The sequence below is a fragment of the Centroberyx gerrardi genome, chromosome 19 (genome assembly GCF_048128805.1).
Source record: "Centroberyx gerrardi isolate f3 chromosome 19, fCenGer3.hap1.cur.20231027, whole genome shotgun sequence".
Taxonomy (NCBI): Eukaryota; Metazoa; Chordata; class Actinopteri; order Beryciformes; family Berycidae; genus Centroberyx; species Centroberyx gerrardi.
In genome coordinates, this window is record NC_136015.1 from 17,543,295 (window position 1) to 17,568,559 (window position 25,265).

Genomic DNA, 25,265 nt, shown 5'->3' on the forward strand with positions numbered 1-25,265 from the left:
TATGCTATGTCCATGGTCAATGCTGACTCAATCCAGTCTAGATACAGTAAATATTCTGAGGGACACAGGAATATGTGTTACTTTTTTTTTTTCTTTACAGCCATTTCTGCTTTATGGGAGAGAGAGGGGGATGACAGGCGACAAAGGTCAAACCCAAGTGTGGTATGTGCCTTGTGCCTTGAGCCACCAGGATGCTTAAATATGTGTTACTTCTATTGTCTTGGAGGCTGCGGCTTGGACTTTTGAACTCCTTACTATGGGTTGCTTGTAATGTTTGTGATTTAGGAATTTAATCTTATGCTACTATTGCAGTCATTCCAAGCCTCTCTGGATAAAAGCATCAGCTACAAAAGGCTAAGATGTGAATGTAATTGGAATCTCAGGACTTACGAGTACACGGTGAGGTTGTCCAAGTTGTTATGCATGTTGACGGGGAACTGTTCTCCCAGGTGGAAGAGCTTCTCCAGAGCCTCGTAGATGAAGATGATGCAGATGAGGGCGGCAAAGGCCTCCTCTGTGAACCGGGTGATGTAGCAGACCAGGGAGCTGGCATCGGTGGCCACCAGGACGATACACAGGAAGGCCGTCCACAGGCCAATGCTGGTCCGCAGCGACAGGTAGGACAGGCTGTAGTCACTGGGAAGGAGGGAAAAGGATGAGATGGAGGTACACACATGCATGCAAACACACACATTAGGGCCCAACGGATACAGGATTATTGCATACAATATAAGAAACCACTGTATTTAGTTATCTAGTGGTGCAGGTTTATACTCTGTAGACTATTTAGTCATATATTCTGATGGTATTTCCATGTGTTGTATGTACACAGTGTAATGAATATTCCTTAATATTTTATTTTGTGACAGTATCTTGCATGATACTTTATTGCGACGTTTCAGTCACAGGACTTTAGTGTAGACAGTGTGCGTGATTATATTTCTCTCAGTATCTACCTTTTTGGTTTTTGTCCAAGAACCTGTCACTCAAAGACTTTTAAAAAATATTGTTTTCTGTATCTTGTCACAAATCCAATTCTTACTGATGAAAAGCACCACATATTGCATATGTATGTTTATCGTAGTAACTAATAGTCGTGGTGGTAGTTGTGTCCTTACAGGTATCTACCAGTGGAGGACCACAGAGCAAAAGGAAACTCACGTGCAGAACTTGAAGAGGATCTTCTCAAAGACTAAAACTGGCCCTGTGCTGCCAAGAATAGTGAGGGGCTGCCCCGCGAATAGGGAGTACGCCACTCCTGTCAGCGACGCCCCGAATAGAGACTCTATGGCACTCTGTAGACAGAGAGGAGAGGTAGGGAGTGAGGGAATGAGAAAGGGAGGATGGAGGGATGGGGGAGGTAAACCCACACAGAGGAGGCTAGAGAGGGAAAGATTGAAGGAGAAAAGAAAGAGGCAAAGAAGAAGAGAAGAGACCCCGAACACAGAGAGTCTTGATTAAACAGACATTCTGGGCTGCATGGGAGCGACTAGATAAACTGCTCTAATTTTTCCACCCAGTCGACTTGTCTGGAGTCATATCTCTGTGTGACCATCGACTGCTGAGTTTACTCAGACGCATCACACACATCAGCACACAGACTGTGCCTATGCCAACAGTCCCTGGCCTAATAAAGACATCTGGGTTAGAAAGAGAGAAAGAGAGAGAGACAGAGAGAGAGAGAGAGACAGAGAGAGAGAGACACTATATATAATGGCTCACAGTGTGACAAGAGATTAGTGCACAGGAGGTTGAATAATCACCACATCCTACTGTGGATCAGTGAATAAAGACCTCACTGTGCGGGACATCCACACAGACGAGGATTAAATAATATAGTAAGAAGGTGATCAAGTTCAGTGCTTACAGTGACTTTTCTTGATGCACCGAGTGACCTGTTGTGCATATGACGGAATGGGATAAACAGGGGGGAAAAAAATCCTATTGCAGCAACAGATTAGTGACGGGTATGACTGAGACTGACTCTACGCAATACAAAAGATCTGAGATTATAACCACATACTCGTAACTGTCACTGGCAATTATGATGAGAGGGAGGGTGCTGCTCATGATGGCTGATAAGGAACCACCTAAAGGTTAGGTCACACTGGAGGATTTTGAACTAGAAACGTATGGGAATCTATTTTTAGGCATCAGCACAAGACCACAAAGTATTATGTGCACAACACACCACAAACAAAAAAAGAAAGAGTTCATATGCTCACACATGATAGACAAACAGTAAGCTCATTGGGTACAGCATGGCACTTACACTGCCAGGGATTAGGGGTTTAATTCCCACCGGGGCCCCATCAAAAATGCATGCACTCACAGCACCGTGAGGCTCTTTTAAGTGTCCATCAAATGTCATATGTTACCATGTGTTATGAGACACAAAAGCCGACACAGTTGCACTCTCTGTCCCACTCACTATGTTGCCCTTGGTGGCCTCCCCGAGCAGGCCTCCGAAGGTGATGACGGGGGACATGCAGGCGCAGTACAGGAAGAGGATGGAGGCCAGACACTGCAGACTGAAGGAGTCCCTGATGTCGCTCCAGTAGAACGGGGCTTTCCGCTTGATGTCCAGGATCAGACCTCCAAATATCCTGAGAGAGGAGAGAGATACAATTTAGTGTTTGAATCTGAACAATAATTTACGGAATTCACAATGACAGTGAAATGTGAAAAAAAGACAAAATATCAACATCACAATGGCAGCGATATGGGCACCAACTTGTTTATAATGAGAAGACTCAGGTGGATACAACTAATTCAGTATCAGATAAACTATATGATATGAAGAGATGATCCATTAGTGTAAATTCTATTGAGATATTCCCCCAATCTAAGATGTAAAAAAGAAAAGAAAAATAAATTATCTTTAAAGTTATCAATAGCTGTCAAAAAAATAATTCTACATAAATTATACATAACTTTACAGCCTATTAGTTAAACATAATCAGGGAATCTTTGCATTCTTCCTCATGAAGGTGGTTATCACTCACTCTCTCAATCCAGGATTTACCAATGCAGCTATGAGCGTGTTCACATAAAAGGGACAGGTTTTGTAACAAATAGTCAATTGCATACAACATGGACAGATCTAGAGCACTGTGTTTAAAATAAGATGAAACTATTGATCACTGTGGGGAAATTAGATTGCTGTAGCAGCAAACGTAATAGGACTCAGTGGGGAAGAAAGGAAATAGAATATAAGCGCACAACTAGAAAAAATAAAATGACAACAAAAGCAGTAGACCATACATAATTGTGGCTTTATTTAAGTATACGCTGCTTCAACACGTTAAGTAGACTGTAAAAGTGGGAAGTATGGGAAAGAAATGGATTAGTAACATTTATGCTCTTCTCTCAAGAAATAGAAACTATCATAATGAATAAATATGAGCAATACAAAAACAGAACAGCGAAGAGTAACGCTGTCGCTGCTACCAATGCTAGAGAGAATTGTTGGAGGAAAATTGCAGACAGTGTAAATATGCTTATTACTGCCCATCATTAAGGCACAGTGGGCACACTTTTCCTTGATAGAATATTGTGTTGAGGTTGTGAAAAGATTTTCTATTCACAAAGTCGGCCTCATGTTCCCCAGGGCCGCGGTGATGGAATATGAGCACAATCTATTGCACTAATCACTCTTGGGAATCCTATGAGAGAATTTAAGCACTTAATATGCAACAGTAAATTTCATTTATTATTGATAATAAAGCTACCTGCTATTTGATAGAAGCCTTCTTTTACAGCCAGAGTTGGCAAATTGCCTAGAAATGCTACAAACATTCATTATATCTCTGATATAATAACTCATCATGGAAAGCAACTGGATTCTGCTGGTCTCTAACCACTGTTGCCCTGTGAAGAGCCCTTCTTACCATCTGTTAATTCAACAGTATCCCCCTGCAGTTCTTTTTACAGAATTGTAGTATAGTACAGTCATTTGAATGCAAAGTTTTTGTTTGTATCGGGTTTTGCAAATGAAAAGGTTATTTAACAAAGTCCACAGGATCCTCTAGGAACGGTGATGCCATTTTTCCAGAGAGGTGATTTGTAGGGAGGCCGGCTTTTTATGTTTGGATCTGATAGCCTGAACATAACCTGTTCTGCAGCCTTAGTTACCATGACAATGTACCCTGCTTGAAGGTGAGCCACCATCGTGAGACCAAAAAGCCAGGGTTAAGCCCAAACTTAGCTCGCTAACCCACTGATATCGATGTATGAGACAGGACCCTGTTCATGCCTGTGCACTAACCCAGATTCAAGCTAATCTATTTACACCCCATGTCGTCAACTCCCACACCAGTATTGTACACTGTGCACCGCTTGTGTGTGTAGAAGATCTCTATTTGTATATGGCTCCATAAAAATAGGAATACCTGCTGTGTGTGTGCGTGCGTGCGTATGTACGGTGTGTGGGCTTGCGAGTGTCTGTTATCTTCTTCATACGAGTCAACCCCAAACCTACCCAAACTCTCATCTCTCTGCCACAATCTAATTATTTAGATCGGGGGTGATTTTATCTTTATACACATATCCCTCTGTCCCCTCTCCCCCTTTCTCTCTCCATTTCAGCCTCTCTTCCCCAGTCTCTGTGGGATTCTATTTTTCTAAATACATTTCTCACCTTATACATCTTACTCTGCTTTCTCTGACACTTTCACTTGCTTTCTTTTTCCCCACTACTTTTACCGCTGCAACGAGCAACCTCTTTAGCCTTCCTCCACAACCCCATCTGTCTCTTTTATAGAACCCCTGTGTCTGTTCAGGCTTTGCTTTCTTTACACAAGCTCCTTGCACATCTACTCCTGTGTCCCCTACTAGCTCCCTGCCAGCATGTGCCTTTTATAGCAGTGGTGAAAAGGAGAGTGAATCTGTAAATAATGCAGTGGCCCCAGTCTGATGTGTATGTGCGTGTAGAGTATGTGTGTCTGTCTGAGGTCTCAAATAAACACGTTCTAGTTGCAGTGTGGCCAGGGCTCAAGAGGCTCAGCGTGAGTATCTATAAATGTCAGCCTCCATGGTTCAGAGAGTGCAGTAGACGTGATTGCACAAACATAGTGTTGAGTTTAGTATTCTAAATGGGAAGGCCTATATGGTGATACGCAGGACTAAACATTGATACTGCATTCAGCGGAGGATTCTGAGTGTTTCATTCATTGAGCATTTCAAAGATTTTCATAAATACTAGGCTACTGTTACACACAGTTTACATTCAAAATATGTAATGAGCTTTAAAGACAATTAAAAAAACTAAAGAGAAATAGCTTTTACAGAGCATTTTGTGGTTACAGAACAAACACTACTGCTGCCTATTGTTTAATGTGAAACCAGAGAAAATAAACTTTTGATGGTGCACTTGTTAATAATTACCACTCGCCTCATCTCACTTTTAACACCAAAGATTTTGTAGCTTTTGTGCAGAGGACCTTCCTATTATTATAACCACAAATTGGTCTCTCAGGTGTGCTTGGTGATATATTAAACTTAACCAGTTATGCTAATGAGGTAATTAATTCAACTAATCAATGCATTAATTAGCAAATATTTCTGTGTCAATATAAGTCTTCACATAACACATGGGAAGTATTAATGAGCTCCATTTATTAAAGCATTTAGGAGTTTAGTACTTTATTTTTCCCCCCTTATTAATATGCAAACTTATGCAGCAAGGTGCTCCAAATTCCATTCAGATCATCTACTCTGCAGGGGGCTAGGGTTGGTGTAAGGTTGAAGTTTCTATCATGTTTTGTTCTTCAGTTATTGTGTTTAAAGGACACTGACAGACAAACAGCGGCCACCATGATGAAATAATGTCCCGCACCATGTACCACAGCGCTCTAGTTGTATATCAGGAGGGCCACAAGAGTGAGGATTCCAGTTTTACTTCCCTTCTTTGCTTACACCAACAGAAGCTGTCATCTCAAGTCAATGCCAAATCATACTGTACTGACCTCCCGGTCCTCTGCAGCTCAGGCACTGCGTGATGGTCCTCCTCCTTCTCCAGCTCCCCAGCCGGAGACGCAGTGCCGTTGGGCTGGGACGGCCTCTTCCTCTTCATCTGCAGGTCAGAGGACATTCACTTGATCAACCTGCTGTCATGATGCTCTATGTCCATCGGGTGGCACTCTCAGTGTGATTATAGCGGCATAGGGTGTTTGTAGATGTCATGGAAAACTGTTTCTAGGTTACAGTTGTAAAACATGAGAATCAAGTCATTGATGATCTTTGATGAAAGGTTTTAGTGTGTCTAAGCTGTAGGCTCACTCTCAATTCCTCCATAATATGTGTAGCATACTATCAGATGTGTAACACTGTCAGATATTAGAGGTCTAACAACTCACATAGACTTTACACTGTATCTGAGGTCTAGTTAGTATGTCTGTCAGTATGTACAGTATGTTACTCTGCAGATAGTTGTTCGGTGTTTGCACCAATGCCACCCAGGAAAATTCCTGTATGTTCATTTAAGTGATTTTGACATGCCTGTTAAATACAATATAGAGCAAGTTTACAACAAAATTGATATACTATTTATTGTCAGCTATGAACACATTACAGAGTCTATGACACAGAGGGACCCTCACCTGAGACGGGACATTCTTGGGGGGCTCGATCCGGATTGTGGGGTCCCACTCTCCAGGGGGCAGGACAGTCACCTGATCCAGGAACTCATCTATCCCAGAGAGTAGATCCGTTCGGTCTTTGGCCTTATACGCCACATCATGGAAAATCTAAAGGGTATAATGAACATTATCTGAAGTTATCAAATGCGTCTGCAATCACCAAGTGTTCACGGCAAGGATAAATTCACCAAATGGAGGGGGAAGGAGAGGGTAATACAGCAAATCACAGATTACCATCACAGGATGCATCTTGGATCAATAGAAAAAAAAAAACATACCATACATCTGTGCTTTTCTCACCTCATCTGTCATGAGTGTGGCCATTGATCTGCCAATCTCATGGTACTGGGGCCCTTTACCATGAGGACCCAGCAGCAGGAACAGAAACCTTTGGAGGAGACATATCATCATGTAATACACCACAAATAGCACTGTGATACTAATCTGCCCTACAAAGGCAAACAGCAGTAACTACTTTGTTCAAAGGGTGTTTAAGCCCTCAACACTATCTTACAGATGATGGGCAGACATACGGGTAACTTTATAACTCCTCCTCCAATACACAGAATTTATTTTTGCTAGGCTGCAACTTGTACAGTTGTCTGGCTTAACTTTAAGTACACATCCGGAGGCCAGGCAGGTGTGTTAGGGTAAACCAGGAGTAACTTAGACACATGAAGGGGGATATATTGTTTTTGCTTGGCTCCTAACTGTATATTTACCCCACAGGAGTTTTAACAACCTTGTCGAGCAGAGACCAGGTATGAGTGGACAGCTTACTAAAAATGTCTGGGAGACGGGCATATGTTATAAGGTCAATCGCTTGTTTTTGCTCGGCTGGTAGCTATAGAGTTGTCTAGCAGGAGTTTTAAGTAACTCATCTGAAAGATAAACAGGTGTGTTAGGAGTTAGCAACCTGTCTGGTAGACAGTCATAATGTTAGAAGACACTGTTTGCTTTTGGTAGGCTACTAGCTGTGCATTTAATCAGGCAGGAGCTTTCAGTAGTAACTCATTTGGGAAGAAAAACAGGTTTGATTGGTTTGGCACTTGATAGGTTGCAACTTTATAGGTTAGGACATATGAAATATGTTTCTGTTAGACTGCTGCGTTATATTTGGCTGGGAGGAGCCTTGTAAACAGCAACAGAGTGTTGGCCAAGGACATCATGTTTGGGTGCGCTCATCATTCTGTGTTTCAGAGGGGGGGGCCACAAGTTAGCCAGTTACACATGGTGCCACCTCCTTCTGAAAGACAGCGCTGAGGGCTTAAACACCCAGTGAGTAACTGCTAGTTGTGTTTTAAAGGTCAAATGTTATGACTAGGGTTTAGATTTAATATTAAAAAAAAAAACCACACTCATAAATGCTATTTAATGATATACAATCAACGCTATGCATGTCTGAATAGGAAATAAGCATTGAGATCAGTTTTCTGCTTCACCACTCACGCAGTTACTGCTCCTTGACTTTGTAGAGCAGTATAAACAACATGCAATTCTCTGCAGAACTGTTGTTAAAGCTGTCACTGGCTGGCATGAAGCCTTGTATTAGTGAACATTCATTTTAGGACATGGAACTGATGTATACTATTAAACTTCCAATAAATGCAGAGTCTCAAATAACAGCTGGTCTCTAAGCGTTGGAGAATACATCATTTCAGCAGTGGCACCTATGCAGTCATGAAAAAGCCTACGCTGAAAATAATGCTACTGAAAATGTTCATAACAAATTCGGTGGACAAGGCGCACGCAGGTATTTTGGTGTAGATCTTAATATAATCAGACAGAATCTGTCTGACATGTCAGGTACTGTTCATTAAAACAAATCATTGGCAATAATATTAATGAAAGTTTTAGAATAGTAGAGAATGCAGAGGAAAGCACTGAATGAAAATTGTAAGCACTGAAAGAGTTTTGTGTTTACCGGTACATATAGAGACTGACTGGGACTTTATAACAAAATGCTATACAAAAAATAGCATTCTGCAATTCATTCTGCAACTTCATCAATTGGGATTATCAAGCCGGCACGAGTCACAAGTCAGAATCAAGTCTCAGTATGTCTTATTTAGCTATTAGAATATCAGGCACTGGTTAAAATTAAAAAAAAAAAAGTAACCTAAATGAAGCTATAGATAGAAACCACAAGTGTACGTAATCACTTAATATATTATACTATCATGCAATAGGAAAAACAAAACAAAAGGAAAGCTCATCTTTTTAAAGTTAAAAACTAATTGGCCTTGAAACATGAACATCTCATGATTATGTCAAACATCCGAGAGAGAGAGGAACCAATAGATATGGTTTTTGTTTTTACATCACTCTTTCCTTTCAACCCTCCTGCTGAGGTCCTAACTCCAACTCATCTGGCTCGCAATCAGTGATGGCACATGTAAACATCGCCCACAATAATGCTGGTATTGTGCTAAAACTGACTCATCCATATGTGTTCTCGGTTGTCTGATAAAGTTTAATGTTGTCAATCCAGTGTTCTTTATTGTGATACTGCAGGCTTTGAAACTTGCAGTCTTTTTACTGAGCCCAATGGACTTAGCCATATGTTATTACAAAAGGCACTGCAGCTGATGTCATGTTACTGTTGTGTTTGTCCACGCATCAAAGTGATGAGATACATCATAGTCACACCCAACCTAAAAATAAACACTTTTCACCTTTTTTTCCTAGGTGTGTGTCACTTAATACAAATGTCAAATTAGCAATAGAAAACGAACATCGTCTTCCGTTTAAAAAAACACTCCTCAGGGTTTGCTGGTTTTGTCCCTGCATGTGCTTCCCCATTTGAGCGTCTTGTGGTGCTGCTTTATGTGTCAAATGTATTATCCTTCCCATTAGATGACAAGTTAATTTCTGACACTTTGCATTCAATTGTTGCTGCTAGACACTTCAAAGACTATTACAAAGACCAGGTAATAACTTAAGTGTCAGAGTGGGTCACTTTTATCAAATTGTGGATATCCAATTTTTGGCAAAAAACCTCTTAATGAATTATTGTACCTCGTGGGCACAGGCACCTCAGTGAGGCCGGTGATAAGGACGGCAGGGGACAGTCGTACAAAGGCGATTATGGGCTTCTCCAGGAAGTCCACTTCCCCCACCAGCACGTTGGAGGCCTCAGCACCCGGTGGGATCTTCTTCATGAAATTCATGTCCACCTGAAACCAATGGAACCAGTGAAAGAGAGGATTCAGATATTCAGATTAATATAGATGAGAGAGGGAAAAGGTAGAGAAAGAAAGGGAAGGAGTGAGAGAGAATGAGAGATTGAGACGGAAGGACGGAGACATGCAAATTGGGATTAGGATGCAGGAATGCTAGGGATGGCAGCTAGGGTTGCTGGGATGCCAGGACGAAGGATAATCCACGAGGAAAGTTAGTAGCTACATAACAAACTAGTAGTACTGAGCAAAGATTGTCCATCTTCATGACACATTTCTTGTCATGTTCACTGGACACGACATCTCTTGTGTGCATTGCTAAATACAGAGCTGAGGACAGCAACAATTTCTGTATCTCTAGATAGAAATATTCTGCCTTCATCCCTCTCTTGCATGCTCTGACTCATAAAAGATAAGAGCTTGTTTTTTGGCAGACATAAATAATGATTTTATAATGATAACTACTTATTGCTGCCAGCCCTTCTATTTAATGGATGAGAGAACCATGAAATGGTAAGATGGATGGAGGCCATGCGAGGGAGGAATTTTCCAAACCAAACACACCTACGGAACTAAATAAGACTTTTACTTTGAGGATCAATTCTTGGTCCACTACAGCTGAAGATGCCTCTTATTGAGCCCAGAAGAGAAGGGCCAAGGGGAATGTGATGGTGGCTCTCCTAGAGGCGGTTTTACAACACAGGCCATTGAAATGTCTGCGGAAGTCCAGAAACTATGAGGAAAAATAATGATGGGCCCTTCCACCATGATGGATTGTTTCTGTGCTCAGTACTGTGGTTAGGTTACCTTGCTGAAGTCGACACTGCTGCTTTCTCTACTGACCCCTGCTTTGGATGGCCTCCTCTCCGCTGACTTGGTACCGTCCAGGTTGTTGGGGACAGAGTTCGGGGACACCAGTGGTCCTGGGAGGGATAGGGGGAGGGAAGGAGGAGGAGAGGTGAAGATAGCGAAGGAGATTGTCAGTCGTGTGAGTACTTGAGGATGGTGGGAGGCAGTGACCTGTTGAGAATGGTTGTGTGGTCCACCATGAAATTTCATTTGTGATTTTCTTCTCTCTTCTCTTTACTCAGATTGTAGTTTTGAAATACAGCAAAAGCAAAAAAGTTGCGTTTTTCTTGAAGATATTTGAATCTATGATAGACGACTACTAAATGTTATGGGCTCAACATACGGGAGGCGATGTAACAAGCGTTTCATTTATTTTCAGTCAGAGGGGAGCAAAGATTCACAGGATGCTTCCTGGCAAAGCAACAAGTGATACACGATCTCGTTAAAAATGTCACGCTGGTGCACATTCACATGCACACACAGGGCTGTGATGCGATGCCAGCGGTTATTAAAGTTTTAAACTTTTGAGTTTGCCATGCGTTTTTCAGTGTGATATTTGCATTCTGTGGTGGTAATTGCAGCATGGAGGAACAACTTATTGTTGCAGTGGCTGATTTTCCCCAATTACTTGACATAGAGAAACATGTCCACAGAGACCTCAACAAAAACAGCAGTGGCTTGGGAAATTGTTAGTGCCAGAGTGGGTGTCTCAGGTATGTAAAGTTAGTATCAGCTCTGAGGTCTTCCATAAAATAATGAAATTCACCATGCGTTTTTCTCGACATTTGAATGGGATGAACCCACACAGACCTTTTTTATCTTGTAACGAGGAACCAGCCATTATTTCAAATAACTGAAGTAATCATCTTCTACAACAGCGATCCATGGCTGAAATTGAAATGCAATGGACAGGCGTATTCTACAAGTTGATATGAGGTAGCTTAAAAATATATAAAATCTATAACGCATGAAAACGCAAGAAGTTACATTTGCTGTTGTTGACGTTTCCCTTTTTAACTGCAAGTAGAAGGATTATTGTCTGCTTCCAAGACCAAACCATTGCTTGCTAGATGCGATGATTTGGTATAGAGCTGCGAGATTGTGATGGCTCTCCATGCGGGAGGCGGTGTGTTTTGCAAAGCTCTGTTGCTGATCGCTCCCCGTCTGTGAAGCTCATTATTCTGGAGCTGAAGTCATGCCTGCTTAGCTTGAATTCATATAATCCTTAACATAAAGGTGAGTGAAGGTGTTGAAAATGCATGACCGTACACCATCCTCGGCCTTCAGCACTGCCAAGTGTTGAAGCCATCCCCCAGCCTGACTGGCTGTGCACTTCAACACAGCCTATGTGATGTGAGCCATACAGGAGACAGGAAACGCTAGCACTTGAGGCGACATGAGAGTACGAGATGAAATGAGGGGATAATGTATGCGAATCAAAGAACAGGAACCGCACACTCCCCTCTGCAATTCTGAAGTAACATTTCTTTTACCAGTTTTTGCTATTTTCCTTATTTTCCCCATCAACACATTTCTCATTTCTCTATGAAGAAGTAATCAACCCAGTCATACAAAATGAATTAATGAAAGCTTAAGTACTGTAACACATTCTCATTTGCCCCTTCATATGTCTCACAGCAATTAACCCCAAGTCACTATTAAACATCGCTGAATTTCCGCCAGCATGTGGCTTGCCAGTGATTCATCCCCCTTGACCTGTACCCTGGAGTAACCCCCGTGGACGGTGGGTAGCTGTGACTGGTGAACGGGAGCGCAATCGCTCACATTCCCAACAAAGCCTCTTGGAATAAGGGGGGGATTAGCTTAGGTTGCATCCGCCAACACACTTCATTCAGGAAGATTAAGCCCCGGAATGCTCACCCATACCAGCCTTTTAAACAGTGGCGTCACAGCGCTGCCTCTTTCATATGCAAACAAAGAGTAAAATAAATAAAATAAAATTATACAGATCCACTGACTCCTACTTGGGACTGGAAGCACAGGGCTTTTCTAATAAAAGGTGAAAAGAAAAAAGATGAAATTGGATCATGAATCTTTAAGGCTTAGAGTTGTCATGTGCTACTTTGCTATGTTATTAATGTATTAAGACGGGTCTTGTGGTAATCTACAATTCTTTCTACAACTATCTTTCCACTGTATAAAGAGAGCAGTTAAATGCATCCAGGAGTTGCATATAATGGTGCAGCTAGGTTACCATGGGCCTGGATCCAACAATTTTTTTTTACATGGACCCTGCTTCCTGAAACTGACTCAAGTTATTTCAGTAAACGTTTAATGAGGGGGAGAACTACTTAGTCTTGAAGTGCCCTCACTGTGGGCCCCACAATAACATGGAGCCAGCACAGCCTAAATTCACCCCTCACTCCATGCGTATATGAAATGTATAAGTATAAATAGCCTGTGATGGGAGACTAATGATGTCAAATCAATACCACTGCAGTTATAACTGCAAACAACTACATATTACAGGAACATGATCAATTGCAGTGCAAAAACTTCAGTTATTTGTAACCTGTAAACCAGACTGTAACCAAATTCATCAGACAACTTACTGTATATGACACATTTCAGACATTTCATTGTCTGGTGCAATATCCCCATCCAATACACAGTGACAGAGCTGGTTATGTGATTCAGCCATTATTACAGCCTACAGTGTTGTACGCCAAAAAGTATTTATAAATTGCAATGACGAAGACTTGAAAGCCCTAATCCCCCTTTGAAAAACCCACACACGGATGTGAAAATGTTTGCCTCTTGAGAAATACTGTATACATGTCTTCCTAGGAGGGGGTACAATTACAGAGCCTCCTCATCTATAATAAGACCACCCCCAACCTTTTAGTTTAAACTCCAACCCAGTGCTCGCTGGTTCTCATGACCCATCCTTTGAGCGTAGCCATGCCCATAGTGAGTGACAAACACACACACGTACACGCGCACACACACACACACAGTCTATAAATAAAGGGCACAAGACTGGGTTCGGGAAGAACAAAAAGTCACTGTAGATGCCAGATAGTACGTGCCAACACACCCACCCTCCTCCCAGGCTTATATTTAGCCATGCTGCTGGCACACATTGCCCTCACTAGACTCTTAATGGGGTAAAAGACTCTCAGACGACTGTTTATACTTAGGAATTGAGGAGGAGGAAGAACATGAATGCCAAATGATGCAATGGGAAAAGCACAAGGTGCATGACGTTTTATAGCTGTATGTTTTCTAAATGGGGCAGTCACACAGAGATAAAACACATTGCAGCTGGGAGGATATAGAACTTATTTTGCCACAGTTACTGTAACACACACTGGACCAAATAGGAAATAAGGGTGGGAAAATAATAGAGTTGGGGTAGGTGAAGTTGGCACTGAAATATCACAGAACACATGACAAAGGATGGTAGCCAGACACCAGACAAACCAAAACATTTTGGAAGACAAGATTTCATGCAACCACACTGAGTGACGTATGAAGGAGGACAGGGCCAAGCAAGGCATAGACGCTGAGGAGGGGCTCGATGGAAATGTGTGGGGAGAGAGAGAGAGAAGTGTGGATGGCAAAAAATAGTGGGCTGAGTGGAGAAGACAGGTAAGGTAGACAGAGAGGAACAGGAATGATTCAGTAGAATGGATAGAAAGACAGAGAAGTGAGGTGAAAAAAGAACTGAGGCGGAGAAGAGAGTGGTGTGAGGAAGTTTGTGGGTAAATACAGCGGGAAGAGCGTCTTAATGAGAGAGCCTTGCTGTGGGTTATTGATGAGATGGCCGCAGGGTTGGAGGGTAACAAGGCAACGGGGAGCAGAGCCAGCATGCTAGTGCTAGTGTTCTCTGTTCAAGCCGTGACTCACACTGGCAGGCTACACAGATATTTGCCTTCTAAGGGCAGCAGCTGGAGGCCCTGGGATGCCAAGGATGCTCGCCGGCTCAGGTGCGACGCTGCCCCCTCTTCCTCTGCAGAGGCCGGTGGGTCGTCATCCTCGGGGGGCGACACCACCACCTCTGGGATGCCATGGGGGCCGAGGCCCGGGCCAGGGGTGCGCGGCGGGGTCTGGGAGGAGCGTCGAAGGGAAGGGGGGGTGTTTTGGGGGGTGGTGAGGGGCGAAGGGCCAGGGGAGGGCCCGGTGTTGGAGGAAGAAGAGGGCAGGAGGTGGTTGAGGAGGACGGAGACCCGGGACTCGCGCCTCTGCGACAGGCTGGAGACAGAGGAGGCTGCCCCTGGCTTCTGGAGAGAGAGACGGGAAGAGGACAGGCCCTCTCCTAACAGAGGAGACAATGGCAAAAAGGACAAAGAGAGGAGAGGGAGAGAGAGAGAGGGAGAGAGGAAGAAATGAAGAAGAGGAAAAAGAGGGATGGAGCAGAAAGGAAAAACATATGAGGTAGGAGTTTATCAGAGAGATGGTTTCAGGAAGAGACTCAGCCAGAAGGGGTGGACAGCAAGAGCGTGGGAGGACTGCAGTTAGAGAGAGACGTGCAAGTAGAAATGTGAGCGAAAGCATGGTTGTGTGCAGGAGACACGGTGTGTGGTTCAGAGGGGAATGTAGGGAGGATCCACAAGGGCCAATCAGCTTGTCTCATTCAACTTCAAACCAACCAATCATACACCGTGACTGAATTGAGGCAAAAGTCTGAGTTGAGAGAGGCTTGCATGCAGGAGAGGATGAGTTAGTGCAGTGTCAGTGCACTGTATGCATACATTATGCTCTACCACCAGTCATTAAGTCCAATACATACTCTTTTGGCACAGGACATACTTCATACAGCATAAACTGTTTCACCATCACTAATACATCAATATAACATACACAGTTTTGACCTTTCACATTTACATTTCATGTTTAATGATACAAAATGCAAGCCCAACACAGGCACATGAGTAGAGAAAGCTATATTTCTTGCATACATAAACAAGACACCACTGTGGCCATGCCCAGAAGAAAAAAAACAAAAAAACACACACACTGCTGATTCCAGTTGCAGGAAATTAAAACATCACTTCCTGAATGTCACCCTAGGGAGAGGAAGCAGTCATTAATTCAAACCCCAAGCCAGGCCAGCCATACATGTTAGCACGATCATTAGCACCCAGATTTCTCTTTCACTTGGGGGGCCGGTTGATTCAATATTGATAATCATTCTCTAGATTCTACTCACTTTTACCTTCCACCTTCTACGCTGGCATTGAAGGGATTCGAACATTGGATTTTTAGAACCAGTCCGCCAAGGGGGGAAGATAGAGAGGGAAAAAGAAATGCGAGTGCATCGCGGGATCTCACCGTTTCTGTCAAGCAAGAGCGGGTCAGAATGTTTCTTGCCTATGTCAGCGATGGAGCGCACCAGAGGGATGCGGTTGCTGAGCTTCCTCTCGTTCTGGTGGTGGTGTCTCTTCAGCATGGCTTCCCGCACCTTCTCACGCAGGTCCTCCTTCAGCTGGCCTGACGCCACCATGCTGTCTATCACCATGTCTGACTCACACACAGGCAGGCGCACACACACACACACACACACAAGAAAATTTAAGTATGGGCCACTGGAAATCCATTAGGAATCCATGATAAGTAGTGCAGTGATTATACTATCCAACAGTAGAGTAATACAATTTATTATCAGCTTTATTTATCTAGTACTTCCCGAAACAATGTTACACAAAAAATTATAAATAAAAAGGCAGTGTGATAAACAAAAATGCCACACATGACTAAAAACAGGGTCACAGGAGGATGAAATATACAAATACAAGAAGGATATAGGTAAATACAAATAAAATGATTTGGAGTGATTAAAGTGATTTAAGTGAGTACTGTCAAATAAATGTACCGGCGATTTCCTCGATACTGTTGGCCCTCATGTCCAGCATGACGGTGCCGTTGAGTATGCAGCTACGCAGTTCGAATAAGCTGTGTAGTGACAGCGTGGCAACGTAGGGCTTACTCCACCTCTCTCCGCCATCTTCCACATCCTCCTCGAACTTCAGCCATCTGGACATGAACACCCATCACACATGCACATATACAGAATGTTTTACTTGGATCCACTAATTATAATTTACATAATATTAAAATATTAGGTTCATCGTGGTTCAAGGACATTTAAGGATACAGAAAGCATTGTTCCTGCCACATGGCCTCAGAGAACAGTCTCACATTTAGCATCACATACTGAAGCACTTCAAAGTGAATGACTCATACTCCAAATCTGAGCCTTTATTGAACACCACAAGTCATAACAGTGAGAAAACAATCTCTGTGACAGGACAGCCAAGTAAAGTCGCAATAACTTTTTAAAACTCCATATTCTCAATAAAACCTTTAAGTGACATTTTTTTTGAAAAAGAGGTAAATCACCATGTTGAAATCTGAATTTGTGAACCAAGATCGAGTTTGGGTCTTGCACCATCTGTAGCCATAACAAAAAGTATGACTAAGTAGGATATTTACAATTAGTCGTGTATCATCATATATTGTAAATTAGTTTCCACAATTAATCATAGAAGGGAGGGAAGGGAAGGCGATCCTGAAACAATTTTATGTTATTTCTTTTTTTTACAAGTTCGTGTCCGTTGGAAAACACTTAAGGCTGCATACTACAGAGCCAAAAAGAAAACTCGAACCTATACACACTCCCTTACTTTGACCTCCTTCATGATATTTATTTTTTAGCAATACAACCTCTGACTCCCGCAATTCTCTCTGAATAATCAAAATAAGTACTTTAATAATGTAAACGGAATTATGGTGAGTTGTCATGTAAACGGCTTAATTAAACCTTTTTCATAGCATTGGTAATAGTCGCACTATTGTGCGCATGCAAGTGTAGCCACTGAGACTAATGGTTGGGAATAATAGTTTGGATCACAATACCTAGATGATAATCAGGATTATCAGTTTAGCCATAATCAAGCAGTTCTATGACTAAGGTACAAAGCCATCAAACAGCCACACTGAAAAAGAGCTAAACTTTGTACCAAAAGCCAAATGAGCTGTGGAGTTCTGGACTGCTTTTACATGCACAAAAGTGTTGGTGGTGCTGCTGCCTTGAGTTGCTTTCTGACCTGGCAGTCTCCTTCCACTCAGTGGCGCTGCCGTCTCTGAAGGAGAGCTCGTCCAGCTCGGTGAAGAGGTCGTGGGGGACGTGCTCCAGGTCATCGTCCTCCGTACCCAGGATGAACTGGACCCGCTGGGATGGTGTGTCTGGACAAAGGTCAAAGGCCACTTTTACAGGGGGAGCAATGATAATAACGATAAAATTCTCTGGGGAATCTGTGCTATTTGGTGGATGCTTTAATCTCAAGTGCCCCACAGTACCATTAAACCATTTTTAGTATGAGTTGCCCCAGTGGTAATGCACTGCTCTATGCCTTCAGCTATACAGGACCATAGGGGGAAATGTCTGCCCACAGAAGCAGAGATATAAGAGTATAATACAAGTAGATGGGACTAGGAAGCAATTGAATACTGTAGGATCATTTTGTGAGTGAGTGTGTGTGTTTGTGTGTGTGGTTGGGTGGTCAAATTGCATTGATGCCTTCTGTAGCTGGGGAGAATGACTTCAGGGATAGGGTGCAGTAAGACCAATGTATCACTGTAATTACTTTTCATTTTGTTACACAAAGAGGAACACATCAACAGACTTAATACTGAGGGGTCTTTTGCGGTAAGTGTGCAAGAGAGAATAATGAAAACTTGGACTGCTTTCCATCCATCTACTTTTCATGTTTGATTTAATCAGGGGAGAGATATGATCGGGACATCTGGAGCCACAGAGAAAACAGGGAAACGGAACACCACAGGGAGGCAGAAATGGATTGATTGCGAATGAAAGAGGAAAAGACTATCAGACAGAATAATTATTCTTCATACTGTTCTCCTATTCATTTGATAGTTTCTGCTGATAAATGGGTATACAGCGTTTCCCATACATTCCCGTACAGCAGACATAAATATAAATAAGTATATGGCATATGTTTGTTAGTTAGTTAGATGAGTGCACACGTTTTTGCCCATAATTAACGGGAATCAAACTCCTAACCCTGACAGTGTTAGTGCCATGTTTTACCTACTGTATATAAGGCATATGATATGAGCAGATTGCTAAAACCTGCACACTAACTTCATCATTTATTGGTAAAAATAAATGGTATTATGGCAAATTTGAATAACCTATCATCATCCATCCTCCCCACATCCCACATTAATAATTCTCCTAACATCACTACTGAAAAAAGATGAAAAGGCGGCTAATAGCATGTGGGTTTTAACAATCGTCTCCTGATTCACACCCACCCCAGCAGCTGCACTGGATGCGTGTGTGTCTCTGCTCTTTGCAGGTTATGTGATGTGATGTAATCATTTTTGGCTGCGGTGTTGAGACCAACTGTGTAGATGAGCACAGCCTTGTTTCATGTTAGGCTTCATATGAATCTTGATGCTCTGTGCTCTCAGTAAGCACTTGACATGATGGTAGGGCTGCACAATTAAACGTGTAGAACTGTATATTGAAATTAGAGTTTCAACAATCAATAATTGTACAATATTGGTACATTCATTGGCACTATTTAAAAAGGCACATTAAGTAATCTATGAGTTAATAATATCAACGGGTCTGTAGTACAGCTTACGGTGGCCTGTAGCTGACATAAATAAGTTCCATTTTCACAAATAAGTTCCATTTTCACCACAAAGAACAATAAGGCAACTAATTCCAGCAGAGATCCAGCAGAACAGTCGACTGAAAAGGTAATATGCAAGCTACTGTCATAATTTCAAACCCCACAGATATTAGTATCATTTTGTGCTATGGGACAGTAAAAATCTTACTTCATCAAATCATCTCATCATCACCAACACCCTTGATTAATAATCATGATCACAATATCTAGCAGCCCAAATTAAGTCTTCAGGCACACGGCCCTTAGCAGTTTGGGAGTTTGAGTCTTATGAGCTTATGAGCTCTGTGCAGCTGATATGCAGTTGAGGTAATACTGCAACTTGCAACTTTTCACACAGACAGACGCAGTGTCTAAAATGTCAAAGCCTTCAATCGGTGTTAGAGCTGGTTCCCATCCCAGTGGCCTCTAATGGCTTTCAGAGTTGGATGTTTTATTCAGAGCCTTTTTAACTTCTTGAAAGAAGTCTTGAAAGAGTGGGCTTGAGCAGACCAGTGCTTTTCCCTAACAATCTGTCCATGCATTGTTAGAGCATGGGTTTGAATCCAAATCACATCATGATACATTGTCACATTTGTTTCTCCCTTCTCTCCTGTCACTTCTAATTGTGCTATGCAAGGGTGGAAATAACAAATTACAAAATCGTATCCACTGTCCATAAGCATTGCATTAGAAACGGACCAATCATAAACCCCATATGCGTAAGATGTAGCAATAATAGTAGTTTAGTAACCATAATCTAAAAATCCATCCATCCAACTACAGTATTATCATTTTGCATTTGCCTGTTTTTTTGTTAAATCACGGATCAAATAATGACAGGACCTGGTCAACATAGTCTAACAATAATAATATAACTATAATAATAGTTAGTTGAATAATTATTTGTAAGGCACCTGCTGAATAACAATTTGTAAGGCACCTTTTGTAAAGATACAAAGTGCTGTAAAATAAAAGGACCAGAAAATTCCTATCAATACAAAGAACAGAACAGAGCGGTCCGCAGAGACTAAGCTGGGTAGCCATTACAAGGGTTTCTGTTTATTGCCTTGAGGCAGCATGTCCTGTGAGTGCATGAATAAACATGGTTGAAAGCTGTCAACAGTTGATATGATTCAGAAACTGTGTACTGGAAAATGAGAGTTAGAGAGTGGGATTGAGAGAGGGAGGAAGAGAGAAAAGAGCCGTGTGGGGGGTTGGGTTAACGGCATTAAGACATTAGGCTTGGTGTTGTGAGTTACAAATAGTTTCCAACCGTAAGAGGGGGACTCCCTGCCATCCTCCTTCCCCTCCTCGGAGTCTTTCTCCCTCTTCTTGCGGTGGTGTTTGTGTCCTCGGTGGCGATGCCTGCGCTTGCTCTCCCTTCCAAGAGGAACATGGACGCCTACATACACTGCTCTGTGGCCTGGGGAAAAGGAGAAGACAGTGGAATTAAGATTCAGAAAACTTTCTTGACCATCTTCTTTCACAGGACTTAAGAAACTCTCATGGATGTACCTAAAACAGAAAAAGGAAGGGGAAAGGAAAAGGAGGAGAGAAGGAGAGAGAGAAACAGCTGAGGACAGTGTATAGTTTTACAAGCTACCAGTTACTTCACATTGGAAGAAGTTCAACAACACCAAAGCTATTCTCAAGACACACATAGTTGTTAAATTAATTAAAGAAAGTAGTTCAAACTACTTTGCAGATATGATATGATATTTTTTTTTACAATGTCATATAATACAGATTCACCACTGAAAAAATACCACTGGTTGAGATGTTAACAAAAATTTTACAAAGCAAAAAGAATGTTCACTGTGTTTATGCCGTCACTCCGGACAGCTGCCTGCCAGAAACTTAAGTCTGGATGTGAATGCAAACCAAACATCCCTATCTGGGTTTGTGATATCTGGGTTTGTGACAGGAAGCAGTGCAAGGAACATTATCTTTCTTTTGCATATAATGTCCATCACTCCTACATTTTCAAGGTTTTTCCAGCATTGTATAATCTTGCGTGGGCTGCCTAAGATGTGAAAATTTAATTCAAATCAGCTCAAAAATTGCATTTAAATAAAAGCCTATTTAAGAGGGATGCAAGAGCGGACTGTGTTGCGATAAACCCTTCCACATACAGAGGGCGCATGTCATGCTTTCAGTACTGACAGTAGAGGGAGCCGGATGGAGCCACAGATGGAGGGTGGAGCAAGTTCAAGTGAACTGCGTATAGAAAAAGCTGCTTTATGAATAAGAAGAAGCATGCAATTTATGACTTCTTTCAGTCTTCGCAGAAATGAGTGGTGAATGACAGCGAAAAGCCAATGTGGACTTGTGCACTTAATGATAGTAACGGTAGACCATCCTGTGTCGGTTGTAACAAGCTAGCTCTACACAGCCCACCCGCTCCCATTCCTTTCTCTGCGCATTTTCAACTGTTCATCAATGGAGGACGGTGCTTCGAGCAAGCGACTGGCATCACAAGATATACTAAAGCTAAAAAGCTTAATTTTCATGCCAAAAAAAAAAGTCCGCTAGGCGCTGGCTCCAAAAAGACTCCAAACCCGGCCCAACTCCATGCAAGTCAATGGGACCACAACCCAACTTCTCACTCAAATCAATACATTTTTTCGACAAGAGGTTATGTTCTAACTGATCTAACTAATTTCACTTGTTCTAATGTGTGTCCTCATGGAGATTTTCAAAATAATTGTGTCATTAATGGTAGATAACAGTTATAAAACTGGGTTGTTTTCCTAGTGATTGACAGTGTCGCCTAGCAGGCGGTGCTGCGGCTCTGCGGACGACCCCCGGCTTCGCTCTAGCTGCGCTGGCTCTAAAAAATGTCAACATGGCGGCGATCATAAAAACCCACTCTTTTGGCTTCAAAACGGCCCTTCAGTAACCTATGGGTGACGTCACAGTCACTATGTCCATCTTTTTTTTTTACAGTCTATGGGCTGTGCCAGAAACTTGTGTAGGAGGAAACAACCTCTGCTTATGTTGTTGCAATTCCTACTGGTCACCAATAGAGGTCATAAATGATTACTTACTTATTACTTAATACCCCTTTAAATGAACATTGTGAACTCTATAATTGTGTATTAAATCCATTTGTATTTCAATGGTGGCCAGCCAATCTTTTTAACCTTCTTTGAAGGCATATAATAGTGTCAGTAGAATCAATGTCATAATGCTGATCCATGTTTTTGAAAAAGGATAATCATTAGATTAAATTTCAAAATCATGGTAACCCTGTATATTCAAATGTAAATACATACCCATTAAAATGGACAATTTAAGCCTACAAGAGCAGTAACACATCCCAGTAATGGACAGGCACTGGATAGCTAAGTATGAGACATAAGACAGAGACACACTAACATCCCAAGAAAGGAGAAGAAATGAAGGGGAAGAATTTCCCTACATTTCCTGTGTGTACACTGGCTAACCTACTTGAAGGAAAGGAGAGAAGAAAATTTAACTTTTTCACCCCTCCAATACCCCAATGTTTTTTCCACTTCCCCTCATCATTGTTTCTGCCGCACAGGCTCCGTTTTCTGAGATGCAAACGCCCTACTTTCGCCCTACTTTCTCTGCCAATAGTCATTTTTCACAGATGAGTCATTTCTCTTTGATTTGAGAGGGACCCCGGGAGGAATGAAAACAATACGCACAACTCTGGGGAAGGGATAAGAGACTCACACACGAACTGAGCAGATGGAGAGAAAGAGAGATGGAAAGAGGGAGAGAGGGGGAGAGAGAGAAAGAGAGATGGAACAAGATGAAAGGGGAGTAAGAGAGGAAGGAAAGGACAGCCTAGCTGGACAAAAAAAGAGAACGGAGAAAGGAGAGAATGGGATAAATGGAGATATGACGTGCGGTGGACCCACATAGAGACCGAGCAAGGGAGAGGGAGGGGGAGGACAGAGGGACAAGTAGAGAGCCACCTGAGGGAGATGCCGCGGTGGTAATAATGTTGTTGGAGCTGCTGCTGCTTTCTCCAGCCATAAACAACACTGACACTTCCTTAAAAGCTCTCCTCTCCCTCCACCCAGGGGAGACACACGGATGGAAATAATTAAAATTAAACAACTCGTTGATTAATCACTGGGTGAGGTAGAGTACTGGTGGGCAATAGAAATACTAGCCAGCTAATCTAAAATTTAACCTGCATGCAGTGGCGAGTTGCCAGGGCAAAAACAAAATATAAAAATAAAATTTCTATGGTTTAGCAATATAGATTAAAAACAGGCAACATAGCTATTTCCCATCTGTTATGCTTAATGGAACAAAAAGTCATCATCCATTACCTGGATAGTACAAAAGAACAGTCAATTATGCCCATTTTTGACATCTATGTTTAGACAAGTCAGTTAGTCAGTTACATAACCTTAAATGTATTTAGAAGATTAACAGTCAGTGAAATTGGAGAAAAAAATTCCCATCCCTAGTCGAAGCCTACACATGCAGCATCTCAAGTTGCGTCGGCCTGATGCCAGTTCTGCTACACAGCCTTCCATAGCAGTGTTAAAATAGAAATGCCTTGTAAACCGTATGCTTAATGACGTCAAATAAATTGAGGGACTCTACTATGTGCTATATTGGTCTTGTTTTATCCTGTCCTTCCTTGGCTTTGACTTACAGTTCATCAGGGTAGCACATTTCTGATGGGTTACAGATATTGGTAGATGTAGCAGTGTTTTAGTTGTCTGAGCCAGTTATCACATAATAACACTGGTATGCCTCTGGGTGGCTGTGTTTATTTACTTTTCTGGTGGAATCAGGCGTTGTACCTGGAAAAGCTCTAGCTATGCGAGCAGCTAATCGGTGTTATGTCCTCCTTCACTAATCAAAATCAGATGGAGGAGGGTGGGGGGTAGGGGGGGTTAGAGAGTGCCAAGGTTGCAGTCCTAGGGCCTCATTTATAAACTGTTCTTTGATGTTGTCTTTGATGCCGTCGTACATCAGTGTCTCCAACAATATGATTTGGAAAAAACAAAAAGAAAGAAATAGGTTAAGTGTACAAGTGAGATATTTGGCATTCTATGGCATTTATGAGTGCCAAATATTTAGACAATCAAATGAGAAAGTATTTGAAAGTCAATTTAGCATACTTCTCTGTCACGGACAACATGACATGACATGACAGCATTTGTCTGGTCTTAATGTGGTAAATCCCAAGTCACTGGTAATACGTTGCTAATATCACTTTAGTGACAAATTACTTTCAATTTCAGTAATGATGTTACAGGTGTGTCAAGGAAAAGTAATATACCGAGTAGTATAACAAATTACTGGGATCAGTAAACAGTACTGTAAAGTAAGCAGTAAAGTATGTAAAGAAAGTAGCAAGTGAGTCCAACAACAGTATGTATAATTTGCTATGACTCTTTGACTCAGGTCTGTGTGCAGAAACACTGATCAGGTCAGTAAAGTTGAAACAGGGGCTCCTTGGGGGGCATCCTGGTGGCTAAATCTAATAATCCGCATACCAGGATATCTGTTCTGGGTTCAAATTTGGCCCAGAAACTTTGTCGCATATCATCCCCCCCTCTCTTCCAATCTTTCGTGTCACTGTCCACTGTGTACTATCAAATGAAGGTAAAATGTGAAGGGAAAAAAAATTCTTAATAAATAAATAAAAAACAAAAAGGTGCTCTTTGGGTGCTCTTTTATGAAGGTACACACACAACAAAAAGCTCTGGAAACAGCTTTGAGAGCTGTGAAGTCAGTCCTTTACTCCTGAAAACCAGCTATTTTCACCTAGGTTCAAACATCGATGAATGGAACAAAACAACAGAGCATTAATCGAGTGTGTCGGTATCTTTTTCATTGCTTTGCCATTTACAACAAGCATCTGGTCAAGAATTTGTATGCACATTCACTATCACCTTCCTCTTATTGTTCCCCTGTAGAAGAGCTAGAGCAGAGTCAGG

The 25,265-nt window shown here is 42.0% G+C and overlaps 1 protein-coding gene across 4 annotated transcripts in view; it reads right to left on the reverse strand.

Moving 5' to 3' along the window:
* LOC139914359 (sodium bicarbonate cotransporter 3-like) overlaps positions 1 to 25,265 on the reverse strand; it is a 57,084-nt gene that overhangs the window by 12,860 nt on the left and 18,959 nt on the right. For 2 of the 4 annotated variants that reach the window (XM_078290381.1, XM_071902656.2), the window contains exons 3-14: positions 20,606 to 20,755; positions 17,737 to 17,875; positions 16,503 to 16,663; positions 15,962 to 16,150; positions 10,625 to 10,740; positions 9,657 to 9,814; positions 6,939 to 7,026; positions 6,600 to 6,746; positions 5,967 to 6,073; positions 2,432 to 2,606; positions 1,162 to 1,295; positions 391 to 636 (exon numbers count right to left, since the gene is read on the reverse strand). In XM_078290381.1, the coding sequence (XP_078146507.1) occupies positions 391 to 636; positions 1,162 to 1,295; positions 2,432 to 2,606; positions 5,967 to 6,073; positions 6,600 to 6,746; positions 6,939 to 7,026; positions 9,657 to 9,814; positions 10,625 to 10,740; positions 15,962 to 16,150; positions 16,503 to 16,663; positions 17,737 to 17,875; positions 20,606 to 20,755 (1,810 nt within the window). Of the gene's footprint in view, positions 1 to 390; positions 637 to 1,161; positions 1,296 to 2,431; positions 2,607 to 5,966; positions 6,074 to 6,599; positions 6,747 to 6,938; positions 7,027 to 9,656; positions 9,815 to 10,624; positions 10,741 to 14,561; positions 14,946 to 15,961; positions 16,151 to 16,502; positions 16,664 to 17,736; positions 17,876 to 20,605; positions 20,756 to 25,265 lie in introns of all 4 variants that reach the window. The other 2 variants (XM_071902654.2, XM_078290380.1) reach the window with 2 other exon arrangements.